We start from the raw sequence: 22,617 nt of genomic DNA, 5'->3' as shown, positions 1-22,617 counted from the left end.
TGCTAAGGACTAAATCTAGCAAAAGTTAGCAAAGACAACTCACAGAAAACTATAAAAAATTATCAAAAGAAATTAAGGAAGACCAAACCAAAGAAAAAGAGAAGAAAAGGGAGGGAGTAGGGGAGAGGGGAAAAGAAAATAAGTATGTATATTCAACAGATTGAACGCAATCTCAATCAAAATTTTATTGTAAAACTGTATAGGTTCCTGCTAAAATGTGTACGGAAATGGCAAAGGGCCAAGAAGAGCCAAGAAATCTTGAAGATAACTAAGTAGGAGAAGCTACTTCTATTCAATATAGTATAGACAAAATCAACACCAATAAAATTACAGAAAATAAGACAAAGTGTCAGTACAAGTATAAATAGATCAGTGGATCATAGTAGACATGAAACAGACAAAGGTGGCACAAAAAAGGGGGGAATAAGAGACTTTTCAATAAATAACATTGGGTCAAATTGCATATTATATGGAAAAGCTCACACCACACCCCAAAATCAATTCCAAGAAAAGTGTATATTTAAATATAAAAGATGAAACAACAATGCTTCTAAAAGATAAACAATATCTTCATAACCTCAAACTAGGCCAATATTTCTTAAACAATACAACATGCACTAACATAAGGAAAATAGTGATATCATGAGTTGTATTTTTTATCTTTTAATCCTCACCCGAGGATATATATTTTTTTCTATTTATCTTCAGAGAGAGTGGGAGGGAGGAAGAGAAAGGGAGAGAAAGAGAGCAACATCCATGTGAGAGGGACACATCAACTGGTTGCCTCCCGCACAACCCTGACCAGGGCCCGTGGTCTGCAGGCTGACGCTCTACTGCTGAGCCAAACCGGCCAGGGCAAGTTGTATTAAAATTAAGCACTTCTGTTCATCAAAATATCTTTTTAGAGACTGAAAGAGCAAGCTACCAAATGAAAGGAAATACTTGCCAAACTATTAGGAAATAAAAAAAATTTCAAGTGAATACAAACAACAGCAGAAAAATGTGCAAAACATTTAAACAGGCAATCCACCAAACAGGGTGTCCAAATAACCAATAAATGTCTGAAAAGGTGTTTAACCTCATTAACCATCAGGGAAACACAAATTAAGATCACGAGACCACTGCACACACAGAACAGTTCAAGTTAAAAGACTGGCAACACCATAGGTTAGCAAGTACATGGAATAACAGGAACTTATACACTGCTGGTGTGGATATAAATTAATGCAACCACTTGGGAAACTGTTCTGTAATGGCTACTGATGCTGAACCTATGAATATCCTATAATCCAGGAATTCTAAGTACATACCCAACAGAAATTGTATATATAAACATCAAGAGACATATACAAGAATGGTCTTGAAAGCATCATCTGTAATAGCCCCAAACTGGAAAACTCCCAAATACTCATCAAAAGTACAATAAATTGTGGTTTGTTAATAAAATAGAATACCACACAGAAAATGAACTACAGTTTCACCATCATCGTGGATGCACCTAACAATGTTGACTAAAAGAAGGTCAACTCAGTATACACATTGTTTGATTTTATTTATATGAAGCACAAAAACTAGCACAACTAAATGTATTGTTAGAACTCAGGCTAGTAATTTCATTCGGAGAGGAGGAAGAGTAGAGTGGTTGGCAGGGGTACAGAGGTGATCTGGTGGTTGCTACATAGTCGATGCTTTTGTTGTTGTTCAATGCGTTGAACATTTACTTTTGTGCATTTTTACCTGTATGTTATATTTCAACACAAAATGTTTAATTGCTCAAAACAAAATAATGAATATTTGCTGATTATGCAAGGTCTCTAAGATACATTTTAAGTTAAAAAAGCTAGATGCACAATAGTGTATGTAGCACAACACTTATGTAAATGGAAAAAAAGATACATAGACACATTTGCTTTTCCAAGTTTAGAATGTCTCTAGAAACTACATAAGAATCAATAACCACAGTTGCCTCTGGGAGTAGAACTGGAGGGTGGTAATATAGGTGGTAAGGAAGACTTACTTCTCTGTAACACTTTTTTACATGTGCATATGTAATTTATTCAAAACACTTATTACCTCTGGTGGGGAGGGAATAACACATAAATAGGCATTAACTGTATTGGTAATGTCTTAAGTTTGGCAGTGAGTACGTGGTTATTGTGATAATACTGTGGTATTACTATTGCTTTTTGTAGGTCAAAAATTTAACAATAAGCTTAAAAACAGTCTCTGCACATTGGCACACTGTGGATGCTCAATAAATGTTAATAACCATCCTCACTCTATTCCCAATCTATCTAAACTTATCTCTCACCTATCTCCCACACAAGCATTTCCCTTTCCCCAGTCTTCTAATGGCCAATTATGAGGACTTTCTCAATGGTGGTCTTAGTGCCACAGAGCTCTCTACTACTCTGTTCACATTCTACTCATTCTTCAGAACCAACTCAAAGTCTCACCTATTCTATGAAGCTCTCCAAAGCAATCACAGTAAAACTTCATAGGAGAGAAAAAGTCTTTGAAAAATAGGAAGACCCTAGCCTGTCCAGTGTGGATCAGTGGGCTGAGCTTCATCCCATGCACCAAGAGGTCGCCGGTTCGATTCCCAGTTAGGGCACATGCCCAGGTTATGGGCCAAATCCCCAATCGGGGGCGTGTAGGAGGCAGCCAATCGATGTTCTCTCTCATCAATGTTTCTATCGCTCTCCCTCTCCCTTCCTCTCTGTCTGAAATCAATAAAGAAAAAAAATTTTTAATAAAAAATCAATAAAAACATACTGTAAAAAAATAGGAAGACCCTAGAGTACATTTAGTGCAATCATCCTGGAGAGGAGGTTAATGACATGACGTTTTATAGTTGTTATACATTTTAATGTGTATCTATACAGTGCACATCAGACACAATGAATAAAAAGATTTTCATCAATGCACATCATAGCTAAATTTCAGAATATCCGAGAGAGGGGAGAGGAGAGGGGACAGGAGGTAGTTGGGGGGAGGGCGAGGGAAAGGGAGAAGAAATCCTAAAAAGCTTTCAGGGACTGAGGGGTAGAGAAATAGGTCATATACAAAGGACTGGGAACTGGAACAGAATCTCCCAAAGTTACACTGAAAGCTTAAATGCAATGGAATAACACCTTAAAAATAAAATTTTTTAAATCCTCACCCAAGGATATTTTTTAATTTACCATCAGATAGAGTGGGATGGAGAGAGAGAAACAACATTGATACAAGAAAGACATATCCACTGGTTGCCTCCCGCATGACCCAGCCAGGGATTGAACAGCAACTGAGATACATGCCCTTGTTCGAAATTGAACCCACGACTCATTGGTCCATGGGGCAACTCTCTAACCGCTGAGCCAAACCAGCCAGGGCAATACCGTCAAATTTTTTAAGACAAATAACTTCCAACATAGAATCTATACCAAGCTAAACTAAATATACGAGTATAAGAATAAAAAACATTTTCAGACATACAAGCTTACCAAAAAAAAGTTATCTCCCACGTACTCTTTCTTAGGAGGCTACTAGAGAATGCACTCCCCAAGAAAAAGACAGGATTCAGGAAACAGGATCTAAACATGAGAAAAATAAAATGCTCTGAATTTGGTGACAGGAAATCCCAAAATTCAGCCGTTTATTTGAGGAACTAGTCCAAACTGTAGCAGAAAGAGAAAGAGGGGGAGAGAAAGAGAGAGGGAGGGAAATAGAGAGAGGGAGAAAAAGAGAGAGAGGGAGAGAGAGACATTGATGTGAGAAATAAACATCGACTGTATGCCTCCCACACGACCCCGGCCAGTGCTGGGTATCGAACCCAAAACCCAGGTATGTGCCCTTGACTGGGAATAGAACCCAAGACCCTTCATTCCTAGGGCCAGCACTCTAACCACTGAGCAACTGACCAGGACAACAAAGCAAATTTTAAAAAGATGATTATTCTACTTTAAAAAGCCAGACTCAAAGGCAACATATATGTATGATTCCATTTCTATGACAGTCTGTAAAAGGGCATAAGAATAGGACAGAAAACAGACGAGCAGCAGAGTATGGGGATGGGAAAGGGGTTGACTATTATGAGGGAATTTTCTATATTTTAACTGCTGTGGTGGTCACACAACTATGCATTTATCAAAACTTATATATAAGACTATACACCAAAACAGGTGAATTGTACTGTTTATATTTATATCTCAAGTTAAGAAATAGGGGGGAAAAGGGTGGCTTTTAACTGTAAGAAAAACAAAAAATATATAAAACACAAAAATAATTGTTAAATACTATATGGCTCTGCCGTAAACAATGTCATCACCATCATAATATAAATAATTAACACCAACACTCCAAACTGTGATATAAGTACAGTAGAATGATGGACACAAAACATGTGGCACAGGTGGCTATGAATTAAATTTGAATCTTCTATAAGAGAAAGAAAATAATGTCTAAAATTAAAAAGTCAGCAAACACCCTTATAAGCATGTTATTTAGAAATACTGGCTCTCCGCCCTGGCCGGTTTGGCTCAGCGGTTAGAGCGTCGGCCTGCGGTCCAGAGAGACCTGGGTTCGGTTCCCACTAAGGGCACATACCTTGATTGCAGTTTGTCCCCGGGTCATTTGGGTGGCAAGCACTCGATGTGTCCCTTTCACGTCGATGTTTCTGTCTCTCTCTCTCCCTCCCACTCTATCTGAACAAAATATGGAAAGATGTCCTCGGGTGAGGATAAAAAAAAAAAAAAAAAAAAGAAATACTGGCTCTCCTGTTTCCTGAACCCTTCCCTGCAAATGAAGCAGCTACAGTGTGGACAGTGGCTGCCTCGGGAGGGTGGAACTTGGGGGTGAAAAGTGGGGCAGGGCACTGCTATTTTTTGTTACAAGGCTCATGATACCAAGAGGTCCTCCCATTATAATCCAGATATATTAAACTTTACAAGGAATTTCTTTTACTACCTCTACATTGTCTTACAAGACATTTACTCTCATTTTTAAATAATCATTTGGATTTTATTTTCCTTGTGAACAGCTGAGTACTGTGATGAAAGAGCCACCATCCAGTCATATTCAAAGTTTGAATTGTTGGCAGGCGTTGTATGGGTTATTTTCTCTCGGAGTACTTGTGGTTTAACAGTTTATACTAGTGATAATCTCTTACATCATGCTGCCTAGGCTATCAACCTGTTTAGTGAATGTGACATTTCCAGTTTGCATTGACTTAGTGTCTTTACTGCGCTTTTCTTTTTAAATAATTAAAGGCTGAATTCTATATACATCAATGTACATCTTGTTTGTTTAGTCCTAAGTGTACGATATCTAATACCTCAAAATATCACATTAAGTGCAAGAAAACTGCCATCTTAAAGGATAATTAATGAAGATTAATTACCCTGTTAGGTTATTCTAATAACAAATGGGAATGAATGAATACTTGTGTCCACTTTAATATTTCAATATAATAAGGAGTGAATTTTATGGTCTGTGAATACAAAAATTTCCTGTTAAGATTAATGGTATTTATATTTTTAATTTATGAGAATGTATCCTACTCAGGGGTTTTTCAGTATCAAATTACATTGACAGGCATGGGAAGACTATATTTGACGTAAACCCCTAAGGTTTCGCAAATACTAATGCTTATTAGAATAAAGTTAAAACAAGTAGTACCTATTGATATTTTTTTTAAAGGCAGGAGTCCATCTAAGGAAAAAATATGAAGTAATACTCAGGAAAACAGAAATTTCGATATGCCAACAATCACTAAGGTAAACAATGACTGGCATTTGGAAAACAGAACAAGGATATCATAATACAGGAGTATCTGAAGGAGTATCACTAGGAGTGGTAGGTCATGACCTGTATTAGTTACTCTGCCCTAGAATCCAGGATTTGCCTCGTCTATCCCTTTCCATTAATTTCTACTGATCATGCAGGGTCTTGTACATCCACAGTAAGAAATGTGGATTTGATTTTAACTGTAATGGGATGGCATTGGAGGGTTTTAAGCAAGGAATTTATAAGATCTGATTTGCTTTAAAGATCAAATGTGCTGATAAGTGTGAACAGGCTCTGTAAATGCTAAAGCATCATACCAGCATATTCTATCACCTGGACAGAGGGCAAATTGAAAGGGAGACGGAAATAAGGAACATTAAAATCTAAGTAGAACTATGATTTTAAACTATGTGGCCAGGAGTCTTCTCCTAGAATTCTCTTAAGTTCCATCTGGGGAAATGGGCAAGACTTGGAGAAGATCAGGTTTGGTGGAAGAGGAAACAGAAATATTATTTTTGACACATTAAACTTGAGATGTTCATTACATATCTAACTGGAGATGCTGAGAAGGTATTTGGATATACCCATCTGGAGTAAAAGAGAGAAATCAGGATGGAAATATGGATTTTGTATCCATCAGAATATAAACTATTTGTTAAAAAACAATACTCACTAGCCTTTATAGCCGGCTTATTGTGTTCCAGAGAGTATTTAGGTGCTTTATATGTATTAACTCACTTCTTCCTAACCTTAGGAGGTTAATCCCACAATCGTCCCTATTCTACAAATGAACAAACTGAGACATAAAGAAATTAAGTAACTTGCCCAGAGACACATAGCAAGCATGTACCAGAGCTAGAATTCAAACCTAGGTAATCTGTTTCCGGAATTCTTTATAGCCATAGGATTGTTTGGGAGTACAGACAGAACATGACTGAGGAGGAAGATGACTGTGCCCTCATATACAGTATTTCAATTCAAACAATTTACTGAGACCTGATTACCTATCAAGTGCCTGGCATCAATTCAGCCTCTGCAGATACAAAGAAAAATAAGTCCCTCAAGAAGCCCATAATAGGGGCAAGCTGATAGCAACTATTTAATGAATATCTACGATGTGCCACACACTTGCCAAGCATTTTAGATAAATTATCTCACTTAATCTTCCTAATAACACTATGAGTTAGATGTTATTGACATTTTAGAAATAAGAAAACTGAGTTTAAATAACATAACGTAGGTCACTCAGCTAGTGACAGAACTAGGGTTCAATCCAGGTCCTTCTTGAAAATCTCGTCTTTTCCAAGAATTTCCTGTTACATGCTATAGCATGGATGAACCTTGAGGACGTTATTCTACGTGAATGATTCCACTTATATGAGTATCTAAAGTAATCAAATTCACAGAAACAGGAAGTCGAATGGCGGTTACCAGTGGCTGGGAGAGGGACTATTTAATGGGTATAGAGTTTCAGATTTGCAAGATGAAAAACTTCTGGAGATCTGATTCACAACAATGCAAAAGTACTTACTACTGAATTGTATACCTAAAAATGGTTAAGATGGTAAATTGTATGTTATGATTTTTACCACAATTTTAAAAAATTGTGTTTTTTTAAAATCTGGTCTTTCCCAGGATAGCACATGCCATAATAGATATGCTTACTGTGCTATTGAAATACCTGTGAGGCTCTGGCTGGTGTGGTTCTGTTGGTTAGAGTGTCGTCCGTGCACCAAAGGGTCTCGGGTTTGATTCCCGTTCAGGGCACATACCCAGGTTTCAGGTGCAATCCCCAGTTGAGGCATATGGAAGGCAAGCGATCCATGTTTCTCTCTCACATCGATGTTTCTCTCTCTCCCTTCCTCTCTCTCTAGAACCAATGAAAAACCATATCCTTGGGGGAGGATTAAAAGAAAGAAAGAAAAATATCTGTGAAGAACTAATATATACCTTGATGGGTATGGCTCAATGTTTAGAGCATTAGTCCACGCACACAAGGGACTTAGGTTCAATTCCCAGTTAAGGGCATGTACCTGGGTTGATCTCTGGCCCCAGTCAGGGTGCATGTGGGAGGCAACCAATTGATGTGTCTCTTCCACATCGATATCCCCCCCCCATTCTTCCCTCCCTTCCACTCTCTTTATAAATCAACTGAAAAAATATCCTCAGGTAAGGATTAACAACAACAAAAAGAACTAATTTATTCTGCAATGTGGGGGACAGGAAGTGAGAGGTGTGGCAAAGAAGAAGAAATCAAGGAAAGTTACCAAGAAAGGATGTATTTGAAAGATGAAGTTCTCCACTTTATCCTCACTATTGTTCTTGGACGGTGTCTCCATCTCAACTTTTGAAACAGTTCCTCCACCTATATACAATAATCAGCCTAAACCAATATTCCAGCAGCCTTCTATCTGGTGAGCTCCTCCAGTCCTCCCATTCCAAGTCATCCAATACTGAAAACAAATTAAGTGTCCTAAATTGCTCCATTCATTATGCTAAAAAAAACTCCTGTGGCTCCCTACTGCCCTCAGAACATAAAGGATTATCAAGATGGTGTTTAGGAGCAAATTATCTAACCTGTCAGTGCCTTCTGTTTTCTCATTCGTGTTAAGAGATGAGTCCTGACACTGAGTTCAGAAAACTGAGGATTAAATAAAGACACCGTACACCTATCACAATGCTTGAATCAAAGTATCTGATCAGTGAAGGTGAGTTAGTTCCCTTTCTGCCTGTCTCTAATACCCAATTCAGTAAGGTATTTTGGCTTAAAGAAGGAGAGAGCAAGTATTTCCAGGATATTCCTAAGGCAGATAGAGAAGAATGTCATCGGGAAAAGTTGCTCATCTATACTTACCCCAATGAATGTCCAGGAAAATATTGCTCACCCACAACTGCTTCATCTGTAAACCTCCACACAAACAGACCACCTGGTCTTTATTTTATTGTCTTTTTAATCATATGAGTAAGGAATACTAAAATGATTCAAGATTAACATATATATATAAAGTTACACTGTCAAAAGTCTCACTCCCAATTACTCCTCCATCTACATAATTGTCACCGCAGTCCCACCAACCACTTTATTATTTTCTTGAGTATCCTTCAGAAGCTTCTTTATGCAAAAGCTGTCTTTAAATTTAAGATAATGTTTTACAGGTGTGTTTACAATATAAGTTCTGGGAACATGGAGAGAGAGGGGGACGGAGCAAGGATCTTAGGTCTTATTCATCCTACTTTACTGAAGCAATGGCCTTCATCCATTAAAAAACAAACAAAAAAATCTAATCATATGTTGGGCACTTATTATAAGTCAGATACCAAATATAGCATAACTATTAACTGATTACCCTTCTGCCCTTACTATGCACCAGAAATGTACTTAATGCTAATTGTCTCCTTTGACCCTCACAACACCGTAAGAAGTAGGTTACTAATTACTATCTCCATTTTACAAATGGGGAAACTGAGGCACAAAAGGTAACTTGCCCAAGTAAGAGAGAGCAGAGCTTTGAATCCAGGCCTGACTCAAGAATCCCCACTCTTAACCATGACACTACACTGGCAAAACAGATACAGTCCCTACACCGGTTGAAGCATAGCTCAATGTGAGATACTGGCGACAGAAACGGGGTAGACAACAAAGAAATGTGTAATTACACACTAAGAAAGTAATGTAGAGGAAAACAAATGCAGGACTGTGACTGAATAACAATAGGGACTTACTTGGGGGGGGGGGGGTTCAAGGAAAGGCCTGAGAGAATGACTTATAAGCTTAAGAACCGTTGGGGGGCTGCGATGAGGACCCACCACCCAACTCACAGGGGAGAAACTCGAGGCACACAGAAACTAAAGCAAACTCGCCCAGGGTCCCCCAGAAGTGTGGACGTGGCGCAGAGAAGCAGGATCCAGGAGCTGGGCCCAGGGCTCGTACACGCCATCAATGCATGATGCAGCCCAGCCTCGCTCGGCTCCCAACTGGGGACCCGGAGACGGCAGCTGCCCACCACCCCACCGCGGCTGACAGCGTCCGTGCAGCCCACGGGGAGGCCCCGCGGCTGGCCAAGGGGGTCGGGCCCATACTGCGGCGGCCCGGAAAGGCCTCTTCCCCGGCCCCCCGCCAGCTCCCGCCTGGTCCGCCCCGCCCCGCCCCTCCAGGCTGGCTTCGTACCTGCACGGCCCGGACCAGGCCCCGGCCGGTCAGCTGGCCCTGCCGCAGCTGCAGCAGAATGTTAGCGGGTCGCGGCCGGCCGCCCCATCCGCCCCAAGCCGCCACCGTTGACGCCGCCCGTCGCCCTCGGCCGGCCCCAGACCCAGCAGCCGCCGGCGCCGCCGCCATGTCTCCTCGTCCGACAAACAGGAAGCAAGCGGCCCCAGGGCCGCGGTGATTTCTACGGGGCGGCAGAGGGGTCGCCGCAGCGCCCCCAGCGGGCCGTCGGTGGAGACACAAGACGCGTGGCAGGGACCGTGCGCGCCGCGGGACTGCTGGGAAATGTAGTCTTGGTCTCAGGCGGGGCAGGTGCGATGAAGAACTTTACGACGCCGGTTGTTTTTCGAGCCCCAAGGTCTGGCATTTCGGCGAGGTCCGGCAGATCTAGAACAAGTCCTACGCGCGCACTCTTTCATTTCTTGTCTGTTTGGGGAAGTTACCGCCAACTGGCCTGGAAAAGATCCTGGGCTCCAAGCTTATAAATAGTTCTTGGGGTCCTATTCTGCGCCTGGCACCGAACGAGTCACTGGCGATACAGAGCAGACTAACTAGGTCCCTGCTTTGGAATGCAGGTTACACGGGAAGACAGCAAGTCCATACCCAAATACAGTAAATGCACAGTAACTGAGTAAGTTGTGACACTGGATAGGTTGCAGACAAGTTAAATGAAATAATGGAAGGGGAAGGGATTGGTAAAATGCGGTGTCATATTCTGTCAGAGGAGACTTGTCCTAATTTATCCCCACCAGATAGTATGTTATGGCTACTCCAAGCCCACATAATCATTCTTCTGGCAAACTTATGTGGCAGGACTGCCTCCCCTTTTCACTTCCTGGGAGGGGTCTTATTAATGAAAGTAGAATGCTGGATGTGATTCAGTAAGGAATGATGGAGACTGTGACTTATAATTTATCACCCAAACCAGAACATTTTAAAAATGAAAGGACAGCATTAATTTAATTTACACCAGGACAGCAGACATAAATGGGGACTGTCCCAGGAGAACTGGAATTATGGTCACCACCCTCATGCCCATTTAAAATGATTCCTCTCTATTACCTCCATTGGATTGTTGCTGGATCTTCTAGTTTTTTTTTTTTCCAGATTAAAAAAAACAACAACCTGGGTTTTTATGTAAAATTCTCCAATTTTGAAACCACCATGGGCCAAATAAAACCCAGTCTGGTCCTGGCCGGTTTGGTTCAGGGGTTGGAGCATCAGCCTGCGGTCCAGAGAGACCCCCGTTCGGTTCTGCTAAGGGCACATACCTCAGTCCCAGCGCCCCCCCTTCCCACACGTTGGGTCGTGCGGGTGGCAGCCACTCAATGTGTACTTTTTGGGTTGATGTTTCTCTCTCTCTCTCTGTTCCTCTCTCTCCCTCCCGCTCTATTAGAACAAAAAATGGGAAAATGTCCTCTGGTGAGGATAAAAAACAACAATAACAACAACAACAAAACCCCAGTCTGTTTGTGATCCCTGGAACAGGGAGACCAGAACCAACCCAGGTATACATGGAAGTTTAGTATGTGGTTAGGAAGCTATTTCAAATCAACAGGGAAAGAAAATAAAGGAGGGGAATGGTCTTTAACCTCACACCAAAAGCTAAAATGAATCTCAGACATACTAAAAACTACATACAACAAAATCAAAGTATAGTTCTAAAACTGGATTGTGGTACCATTATACAGCTCTAAAAATCATTGGATTGTAAATTCAAAATGGGTGAATTTTTACTTATCTAATTATTTTATTAATGTATTTATTTATTTTTGTTACAAATGTTTCTCCTTTTTCCTCTACTGATTCCCCTCTTCCCCCCTCCCGGTCCCGTCCCCAGCTTTGTTGTCCATGTCCATTGTTCATGCATACATGCATATAAGTTCTGTGGTTTATCTCACCTCCCCACCCCCTCTTCTGGGGATTGTCAGTCTGTACCCCACTTCCACATCTCTGGGACTACCCCATTCCTCAGACTGTTATGTTCATTATATTCCATAAATAAGTGAGATCATATGATACTTGTCTCTCTCTGTTTGGCTTGTTTCGCTTAGGATAATACTTTCCAGGTCCCTCCATGTCGTCTCAAAGGATAAGAGATCTTTCTTTCTTACAGCTGCATAGTACTCCATTGTGTATATGTACCACTGCTTTTTTATCCATTCTTCTACTGATGGACACTTGGGCTGTTTCCAGATCTTAGCTATTGTAAATAGTGCTGCTATGAACATGGGGTACATATATTCTTTCTGATTGGTGTTTCAGGCTTCTTAGGGTATATTCCTAGAAGCGGGATCACTGGGTCAAATGGAAGTTCAATTTTTAATTTTTTGAGGTAACACCATATTGTTTCCCATGGTGGCTGCACCAGTCTGCATTCCCACCAGCAGTGTACTAGAGTCCCATTTTCTTTTTTTCTTTTTTTTTATCCTCACCCAAGGACATTTTTCCATTTTTTGTTCAGGTAAAGTGGGAGGGAGAAAGAGGAACACAGAGAGAAAGAGAAACATCGATGTGAAAGGAACACATCGAGTGGCTGCCACCCGCACAACCGACCAGGGCCGGGGACAAACTGCAACCGAGGTACATGCCCTTAGCGGGAACCGAACCCGGGTCTCTCAGGACCGCAGGCCGACGCTCTAACTGCTGAGCCAAACCGGCCAGGGCTAGAGTCCCATTTTCTCCACACCCTTGCCAACACTTGTTTGATGTGTTGATGGCAGCCATTCTGACAGGTGTGAGGTGATACCTCATTGTTGTTTTAATTCGCATCTCTCTGATGATTTGTGGTGTTGAGCATTTCTTCATATGTCTCTTAGCCATTTGTATGTCCTATTTGGAGAGGTGTCTATTCAGCTCCTCTGCCCATTTTTTAATAGGGTTCTTTGTCTTCCTTTTGTTGAGTTGTATGAGCACTCTATATATATTGGAAATTAACCCCTTATCATAATATCATTGGCAATTATGCTCTCCCATACAGTGGGTTGCCTTTCCATTTTGATGATTGTATCTTTTGCTGTGCAGAAGCTTTTTAGTTTGATGTAGTCCCATGTGTTCATTTTCTCCTTTGTTTCAGTTGCCTTAGGTGATATATCAGTGAAAATTCTGCTGCATATGATGTCTGAAATTTTGTTGCCTACATTTTCTTCTAGGATTTTTATGGATTCATGAGTCACATTTAAGTCTTTTATCCATTTTGAGTTTGTTCTTGTGTATGGTGTAAATTGATGGTCTAGTTTCATTTTTTTTGCATGTAGCTGTCCAATTTTAAAATGGGTGAATTTTATGTAAATTATACCTCAATAAATTGTTAACAATCAAATTATAAAAATAGAAATGGCTCTATGAAAATACTTTTATGATTTGGGGGTAGAAAGTACTTCTCAGTCATAAAACTCAGAAGTCATAAAGAGGAAAAGATTGAGAAGTTTGACCTCAACAACATCAAAACCTTTTGTATAAGACACTGTAAAAAAAAACAAGTACTATTCTGGGAAAGTGTCAATACACAGAATTTTTAAAGTTCTTATCCCTAGGAAGTTCTCTAAATGGCTTGCTTCCTCATTTACTCTAAGTTTCTGTTCAAGGAAAGACCTTCCTGGCCATCCATATAAAATAGCATCCCTTACACTCTTCATCTTATTACCTGCTTTGTTTGTTTTTATAGCACTATCTCCACCTGACATAAAGTTGTTTACTTTCTGCACCTCTCGCACTGACTATAGTACAATTTTGTTTTGTTTTGTTGATGACTACATTCATCTCCAGCACCTAGGATGGTACTTGGCACATAGTAGGTGATAAAATATTTGTTTATTGGTTTGATAAATTAATAAACAGATGTGCGAACTCCTACAAAAATATCAGGAAAAGCCAAACAACTCAACAGAAAAACAGGTAGAAAAGAACAGTCAATTCACAGAAGAAAAATAAATGGCCAGTAAATGTGTAAAAAGATCCCCATCCTCAATTTTACTAGTAGTAGAATATTGATGATGAGAACATAAATTGAGATACCTTTCTGGAAAGCAATTTTTTTTAGCATTATGAATTAAGTCATAAAGAAATCCAAAATTTTGGACTCAATTATTACTCCTTTAGAAATCTATCCCAATGATACTATTTGATATGATGATGATTTACATGCAAAAATGCTTATTGTTGTATTATTTGTGACAGCAAAACAGAAACAATGTAACTGTAAAATAGGATGATTTTTAAAAAATGTTTCTTTATTGAGTTTAGAGGCAGAAGAAGGGAGAGGGGGAGAGAGATTGAAACATCAATGAGAGAGAATATCAATCTGCTACTTCTTACATACCCCCCACTGGGGTTTTGGCCCACAAACTGGGCATGTGCCCTGACCTGGAATCAAACCAGCGACCTCTCGGTGAATGGGTTGACACTAAACCACTGAGCCACACCAGCCGGGCTAAAATAGGGTCATTTTAAAATAAACTCTAGTATTTTAATATAATAGAATACTTGAGCCATCATATATCATTATTTACAAAATAAAAGAATAAGATTTTAAATAAAATTAAATATGCATATCCTTTGATCTGCTTCTAGGAATTTAGTATGTTTTAGCAATAGCTAAACAAGTATACCAAGATGTATTACTGGAATATTCAGTGAAGTTTTTTATTTATCGAAATACTGAAAACAATCTAAATATCCATCAATAGGTGACTAGTTAAATGAAGCATGGATCGTTTAAACAGTAAAATACTATGCAGTCACTAAAAGGAATGGGACACACACACACACACACACACACACACACACAGGGATATGGGAAGATATTCGTGACACAGTTAAGTGAAAAAAGCTCATGGAAGACCAACATGTGTTATGTGATCCAATTTGTATAAAAAAATTACCTACTTATATAAATCTATATATACATTACAAAATCTGGAAGATATTGCCCAAATAATTCAAAGCAATTACTACTGAAGAATGGAGTTAGAAGATGGGGGGAAATGTTTGTTTCCTAACTTTTACACTATTATTTGTATTTTATTATATGCATATATAACTTTAATAATTTAAAATTTAAAAATTTAAATTATATACCTATACCTGGATAGAAAGATGCTCACCACACATTGTTGAAAGAAAAGTAAAGCAAGGTATAAAGGAATAAGTATATTATGATCCCATTAATATATAATTAGATATTCTTAACGTATGTGATTATATGTCCAGAATTACCTGAAAGAAAAGTCATCAAAAATGGCAAGTGTGATTATCACAATGTAAACAAATTTCGGGTGATTTTTACTTCATTAATATTTTTCATACTTTTTTACACAGGCCACATAACATTTTTACACTCGGGGGGAAAAAAAGGTCTTTTAATGTTAGAAATTAAGAAAAAAGGAAAGGAAAAGAAAAGACTTTTCCGGGAATACAAAGCTGATCATTAGTGAGCTGTCAGGCCAATAGCCAGCCTTCTCTGGGCAATTACAGCCCTTGGCTTCCAAGCAGAGCTTCTCCTGAGGCCTATGGTGGAGTACACACTCACCTTCGTCACAGCGAGGAGACAAAATCCTGACAAATTTACAGTTCATATGGCCCTCCACATTTCTCTTGGCACTCATGCTGGAGAAAAGTCTTTTCATCTCAGCTTTGACCCAACTATAGGTATCACTTTCCGTTCCTAAATTTGTAACTCAGTCCAGCCTGGCGCAGGCATTCCCCAAAGCTGGCTATTCACTGAGTCAAAATGGTTATTGTCAAATTCAGTCATTAAGGTCACTATATGACTAGCAAATAAGGAGATAGATATCCAGAACCCTCTGAGTACAAGACATTCTTTCCACTTCTCTGTCCTGCTGACCTTTTCCAAAGACATCAGACGAGTGTCTCTCACCACCAGAGGGCATAGTACCCTTCCCATAAGAGGCCAGTTGATGTGGATTTGAGTCAGCAACAGAAAAAATGAAGCTCCTAAACTAATTTTCCCCCACAAGAGTCCCAAACGGCTTAACCAGACATGCAGACATTAGAGTATATTACTTCTTGCCCTGGCCGGTTTGGCTCAGCGGTTAGAGCGTCGGCCTGCGGTCCTGAGAGACCCAGGTTCGGTTCCCGCTAAGGGCATGTACCTCGGTTGCAGTTTGTCCCTGGCTCTGGTCAGTTGTGCGGGTGGCAGCCACTCGATGTGTTTCTTTCACATCAATGTTTCTCTCTCTCTCTCTGTTCCTCTCTCTCCTTCCCACTCTACATGAACAAAAAATGGAAAAATGTCCTCGGGTGAAGATAATAAAAAATAAATAAATAAATAAATAAAAAATAGAGTATATTACTTCTTGTAAATAAACTACTAAATTCATCTCAGTTGGGCAGATGGATTACCTGGTGCAATTTTTTTAAACCATTTTTTTTTAAATCATAAAGAAGTCATTTTAATCAAAGCAACTGCCAGTTATATCCAGACCATAGAAACATCTGTCTCATGTAACATGTATCACTCTGTGGTGTTACTTTGTACAATTAAACGTTTTCACATTACATTTCTAATGTACGACTTCTCAATATTAGTTTCAAAAATGTTCGTTGAGCCCTGGCTGGTTTGGCTTGGTGGTTGGAGCGTCGGCCTATGGTCCAGAGAGACCTGGGTTCAGTTCCTGCTGGGGGCATGTACCTCGGTTGCAGTTTGTCCCTGGCCCTGGTTTGGTCGTGCAGGAGGCGGCCACTAGATGTGTCGCTTTCATGTCGATGTTTCTCTCTCCCACGCTATCTGAACAAAAAATGGGAAGGTGTCCTCAGGTGAGGATAAAAAAAAATGTTTGTTAAGTATCATCTTATGTGGCAGGCACTGTTGCAGGTATTAGGGATACAGTGCTAAATAAAAGAAACAAAAGTCCCTGCCCTCATGGAGCTTCTACTCTTGTTTAAGACCCAACCTTCATTAAGCACTTACCATTGGCCAAGCTCTTTATTTGCATTATCTTATTTTCTCAGTTTTTATGAGGAAAATTGTCAAATCTACAGAAAAAGTGAAAGAATAATACCATGAATATATACCCTTAGCTTAGACTCACCAAATGTTATCTTTATCTTTATCTACTCTGTGTATATACACATATATCTATATATATCACTTTTTTTTGCTAAACCATTTGAAAGTAAATTATAGATATGACACTTTACCCCAATATGTCAGCATGTATCTCCCAAGAACAAGGATATGCTCCTAGTAACCATGACACCATCACACCCAAGATATCTAATGCTGATAAAATATTACCTTCAAATGTCTGTAATTTACCCACCAATCCAGGATTCAATCAAGGATTATGCATTGTTGGATTTTTTTTAATCCTCACCCAAGGAGATGCTTAGAAACAAAGGGAAAAAGAGAAGGGGGGGGGATTGATTGGTTGCCCTTTGTATGCACCCTGACTGGGGACCAAACCCACAACTCAGGCATGTGCCCTGACCAGGAATCAAAGTGGCAACATTTTGACACACAGGGTGATGCTCAACCGAGCCACTCCAGCTAGGGAAAGATTATGCGTTGTTTTTTTAATGCCATGTCTCTTTAGTGTCTTTTAATCTAAACAAGTCTGTTGATCCTTTCTGTCTTTCATGACATTCATAGTTCTTAAGAGTCTGGGCCCACTGTGCTGAATGCCCTACCATCTGGATCTGCGTAACTATTTTCTCATGATTAGATTAGAGCTCAACATTTTTTTAGTAAGAATATTACAAAGGTGATAGTGTGTCTTTCCCATTGCTTCTCATCAGGAGGAAATAGTGTAAATATGTCCTATTACTGATAATACCAAGTTTGATCTCTTGGTTAATATGGTGTCCATCAGATATCTTTATTGAAAAGGGACATTTTTGCCCTGGCCAGTTTGGCTCAGCAGTTAGAGCGTCGGCTCCTGGACCAAAGAGTCTCAGGTTTGATTTTGGTCAAGGGCATGTACCTCGGTTGTGGTTCAATCCCCGGCCCTGGTTGGGGTCATGTGGGAAGCAACCAATCAATGTGTCTCTGTCACATTGATGTCTCTCTCTCTCTCTCTCTCTCTCTCTACCCCCCTCTCACTCTATCTGAAAATCAATGGAAAAAATATCTTTGGGTGAGGATTAAAATAAATAAATAAAAGGTCCATTCTCCCCTTTGTAATTAGTAAGTAAGCTTTGGCCTTTGAGGCTAAGACTATCTTGTTCCCAAACTACCAATCACGCAGTAGTTTTTAGCATCCTTTAATGATCCCTGACGGGATTACAATGCTGGTGGTTACAAAACAGTGATTTTCTTTTCTTTTCTTTTTTTTTATACTCACCCGAGGACATTTTTGTATTTATCTTCAGATAGAGCGGGAGGGAGAGAGGGTTGAAGAGAGAGAGAGAAACATTGATGTGAGAGAGACACATCAACTGGCTGCCACCCACATGACCCCAACTGGGGCAGGGACAAACTGCAACCGAGGTACATGCCCTAGCGGGAATGGAACCCAGGACCCTCTAGTCCACAGGCCGACGCTTTAACTGCTGAGCAAAACCGACCAGGGCAGTGATTTTCTAATTGTATCATTCATTCCCTTTTATTAGATTATATTCTTTTTTTAAAAAAAAATATGTTTTTATTTATTTCTTTAGAGAGAGGGAAAGGGAGAGAGAGAGACAGAAACATCAATATAAGAGAGAAACATCGATCGGCTGCCTCCTGCATGCCCTCCACTGGAGAACGAGCCTACAACCTGGGTATGTGCCCTGACTGGGAATCGACCTGGGACCTGTCAGTCCCTGGGATGAGATCAATCCACTGAGCCACACCAGCCGGGCTAGATTATATTCTTTTCTTAAAAAGGAGCTCAGCCTGGCCGGTGTGGCTCAGTGGTTGAGAGTCGACTCATGCACCAAGAGGTCGCAGGTTTGATTCCTGGTCAGGGCACATGCCCAGGTTGTGGGCCAAATCCCTAGTAGGGGGGGCATGCAGGAGGCAGCCAATCCATGTTTTTATCTCTCTCTCCCTCTATCTTTCTCTCTCTCTAAAATCACTAATGAAAAATAATAAATACATAAAAAGGACCTTCAGCCCTTTTTTTATCTGGGATATCACTATGGACTCATGGATTCTTTTTTTTTCTTTTTTTTAATTTAATGTGTTATAATCCATTACCATTGTTAATCTATTTTCCTTTTGTTTGTTAGGTTATCATTTACCTACAATGAAATGCACAGATCTTACATGTTTAATTAGATGAGTTTTGACGTATGTATATACCTATGTAACCAACACTCCAATAGATACAGAACATTTCTATCATCGAGAAAGTTTCCTTGTGCCCCTTCTCAGTCAACTCTGATACCCCTGGCAAACACTGTTCTGATTTTGTTCTTCACAGATTAATTTTGACTGCTCTAGAATTCCATATAAATGGAAACATGTAGTATGTAGTCTTTTGTATCTAGCTTTCACTCAGCATAATATTTCTGAGATTCACCCACATTGTTCCATGTGTCAGTTCTAGTTTTTACTGCCTGGAAGTATTTCTTTGTTTGAATTTGCACAGTTTGTTTATCCAGTCTCCTGTTGATCAATATTTGAGTTATTTGTAGTTTGGAGCTATTATGAAGAAACCTACTTTGAACATAATAGCAAGTTTTTGAGATGTATATTTTCATTTCTCTTTCTTTTTTCATCTCAAACTGTCACAAGTTTGACCAGCGGTAGTCCTTTCAAGATAGTTCCTGTGTCCTTTTGCTATCTTCTGGGGCAATCCTAATTTTAAATGGCCCTTGTCAGACTTGAATTTGTCCAACTATGTGATGTGATCAGAATTCAGAAAATAGATTCACTATAGATCTCCATTCCAATCCCCACAGAAGTAAATTCTTCTCTCACTTCCATAGCCAGTCACTCCTTAAGCTACAACAGTAATTCTTAACCTTTTGGGCAGGTTGCGGACACTTTTATGATGAAAGCTTGAACCCTTTCTCCCCAAAAGATGTGCATACACAAGCCCTGGCCAGTTTGGCTCAGCGGTTGGAGCGTTGGCCTGCGGATTGGAGAGTCCCGGGTTTGGTTGCCACTAAGGGCACGTACCTCAGTTGCAGTTTGTTCCCGCCTCGGTTGGGGTTGTGTGGGTGGCAACCACTCGATGTGTCTCTCTCACATTGATGTTTCTCTCTCTCTCTCTCTTCCTCCCTCTCTCCCTTTCACTCTCTCTGAAGATAAATGCAAAAATGTCCTCAGGTGAAGATAAAAAAACAAAAACAAAAAAGATGTGCACACACAAACACACACATTCACGCATATACAAATTTGCCACAGAGTTCTCAGATTCTATAGTGGCCTCCAAACTTAATTGTCTTAAAGCCTGTTCACTGAATACCTACTATGTGTCAGAAATTATGTTGGAAATGCAAAGGGAAGAAGGAAAGAAAGAAACAGAAAAGGAAGGAAGGAAGGAAGGAAGGAAGAAAGGAAGGAAGGAAGGAAGGAAGGAAGGAAGGAAGGAAGGAAGGAGGGAGGGAGGGAGGGAGGGAAGAGAGATAGAGAGAAAGAAAACTAATATTTAAAACATACCTACTATATGTGTTTCAGACACTATCAATTCACGTCATCTCAACAAAGAGGCATAACATAGGGAGTTCAGAAACCAGCAAATAAATTATCACAGCAAAATGGAATGTGTGCAATTACAAATAAAGGCATGTGGTCAGTAAATTTAATTTATACACCAAATATTTGTTGCACACTTACTTTGTGCGGGCACTGTCCTAGGAATTGGGGATACGTTTGTGAACGGCTTGTGCCTTCTAGGGCCCAGGATCTAGTGGAGGAAGACAGATAACAAGCAATTACAATTCTGGCTCCAATCCACACAAGCATCGTAACCTTGAACAAGTTACTTAATTTTCGGAAGCCTTAACTTGCTTATCTGTAAATGGAGGAAAAAATAGTATCTACCTCAATGGATTGTTCTGAGTCATATATGAGATAAAGCACTTAACACAGGCCCTGGCATAAAGACAGCACTAAAAAATTAGCTATAATTATTACATTATTTTTATCACATGTTTTTTCATCAAAATATGTAAAATTCAAAGGCTTAGCCCTGGCCAGTTTGGCTCAGCGGTTGGAGCGGTGGCCTGCGGTCCGGAGAGAACTGGGTTCAGTTCCCGCTAAGGGCATGTGCCTCTGTTGCAGTTTGTCCCCGGCCCTGGTTGGTTGTGTGGGTGGCAGCCACTTGATGTGTCCCTTTCACATCGATGTCTCTCTCTCTCTCTCTCTTCCTGTCTCTCCCTCCCACTCTATCTGAACAAAAAATGTCCTCGGGTGAGGATAAAAAATTAAAATAAATAAAAATAAAAAAGTAAATAAAAAAACAAAGGCTTAAACTGGCATTTTTAAGGCTTTACACAAGCCACCTCTATCCCTAGGTATTCAACCCTAATTCCCACAGTTCCTCCCCATTCCCTTTATGTTCCAGGCAGACTGAAATCCTTAGAGGACCCTGTCTTGCTGAGGGTAACAGTCCCCAACTCCTGCAAATCCCACATTTTAAGACTAAGTTCCTGCCCTTTTCAGAACTCTGGAAGCATTTCTGGTCAGACTCTTACAACTTAACCCTGGCTCACAAGCCTTTTTAGTATTGTTTTGTAATTTATTCTAGTAGTTTCTTTCCTTCCTGGATAGATTGCATCTAATAGAAGGATAAAGCAGTCAGATTTTCCCCTGTTAACACAGATATATTTCAAAACACACTCAAAGCCTCATTTCCATGAATTGTATCATTATTTTAATAAGGTGCAAAGGCTTGATTCCTTTTTGAAATTCTTTTGGAAAAAATCCACAAAATGTCTCTCTCTCTCTTTTTTAATCATATTTTTATTGATTTTTAGAGAGAGAGAAAAAGGGATAGAAGTAGAAACATCGATGAGAGAGAACCATCCATGGGCAGCCTTCTGCATGCCTCCTACTGGGGATCAAACCCACAACCCAGGCATGTGCCCTGACCAGGAATGGAACCGGGACCTCTCAGTCCATGGGATGACGCTCAATCTGCTGAGCCACACCGGCTGGACCACATAATGTCTTTTAAAGAGAAAGAAAAATTGAAGTAAAAGCCGCTGCCTTTGAGTCTTTACTACAATTCTTTGGAACCTCCTCATAGGTGATAAATTTAATTTTTCTGGTGAAGTCTTACAAATAACCCAAAGTCCTTCTGAGCAGAGCTTAATAAGTAAGTAGATGATTAATACCATTTTTCTGGGTTTTTTTTCTTTTTGACTTTTTATTTGAAATAATTTTAGATTTACCAAAGAGTTGCAAGGATAGTACAAACAGTTCCCTTACACCCTTCAGTCAGCTTCCCCAAACATTAACATCTTACATAACCATCATTTTTTTGTTTGTTTTTAAGCTGCAGAACAAGGAAAAGAAATCCCAGACTGCTTGCTGTGTTTCCATAGTAGAACCCAATCAAACAAATTAGAACAGACTCTATGAAAAAAAGAGAATAGATTCCAACCAGGAATTAATATCAAAAATTTAAAAAGGGAACATCATTTCAAAGGATTCTTAAGCATTAGGAAGATCATAAGAGGATATAATGAACAATTTTGTGCCTATACATTTGAAAATTTATATAGAATGGACACATTTCTAGGGGACATAA

General features: G+C 39.8%; 1 protein-coding gene across 3 annotated transcripts in view; it reads right to left on the bottom strand.

Annotated features, from left to right (window-relative positions):
• Nucleotides 1–16,966, bottom strand: part of LOC118619300 (transient receptor potential cation channel subfamily C member 4 associated protein) — an 84,211-nt gene extending 67,245 nt beyond the window's left edge. For 2 of the 3 annotated variants that reach the window (XM_036245981.1, XM_036245982.1), the window contains exon 1: nt 9,935–10,123. In XM_036245981.1, coding sequence (XP_036101874.1) covers nt 9,935–10,102 — 168 coding nt within the window. In that variant the 5' untranslated portion in view covers nt 10,103–10,123. Of the gene's footprint in view, nt 1–9,934; nt 10,124–16,901 lie in introns of those variants that run through there. The other variant, XM_036245983.1, reaches the window with a different exon arrangement.
• Between the last annotated feature and the right edge of the window lie 5,651 nt (nt 16,967–22,617).

The sequence above is a fragment of the Molossus molossus genome, unplaced genomic scaffold, assembly GCF_014108415.1.
Source record: "Molossus molossus isolate mMolMol1 unplaced genomic scaffold, mMolMol1.p scaffold_m16_p_6, whole genome shotgun sequence".
Classification (NCBI taxonomy): domain Eukaryota; kingdom Metazoa; phylum Chordata; class Mammalia; order Chiroptera; family Molossidae; genus Molossus; species Molossus molossus.
Note: the sequence above shows the minus strand (reverse complement) of the source record. Positions and strands in the feature narration are given on the sequence as shown.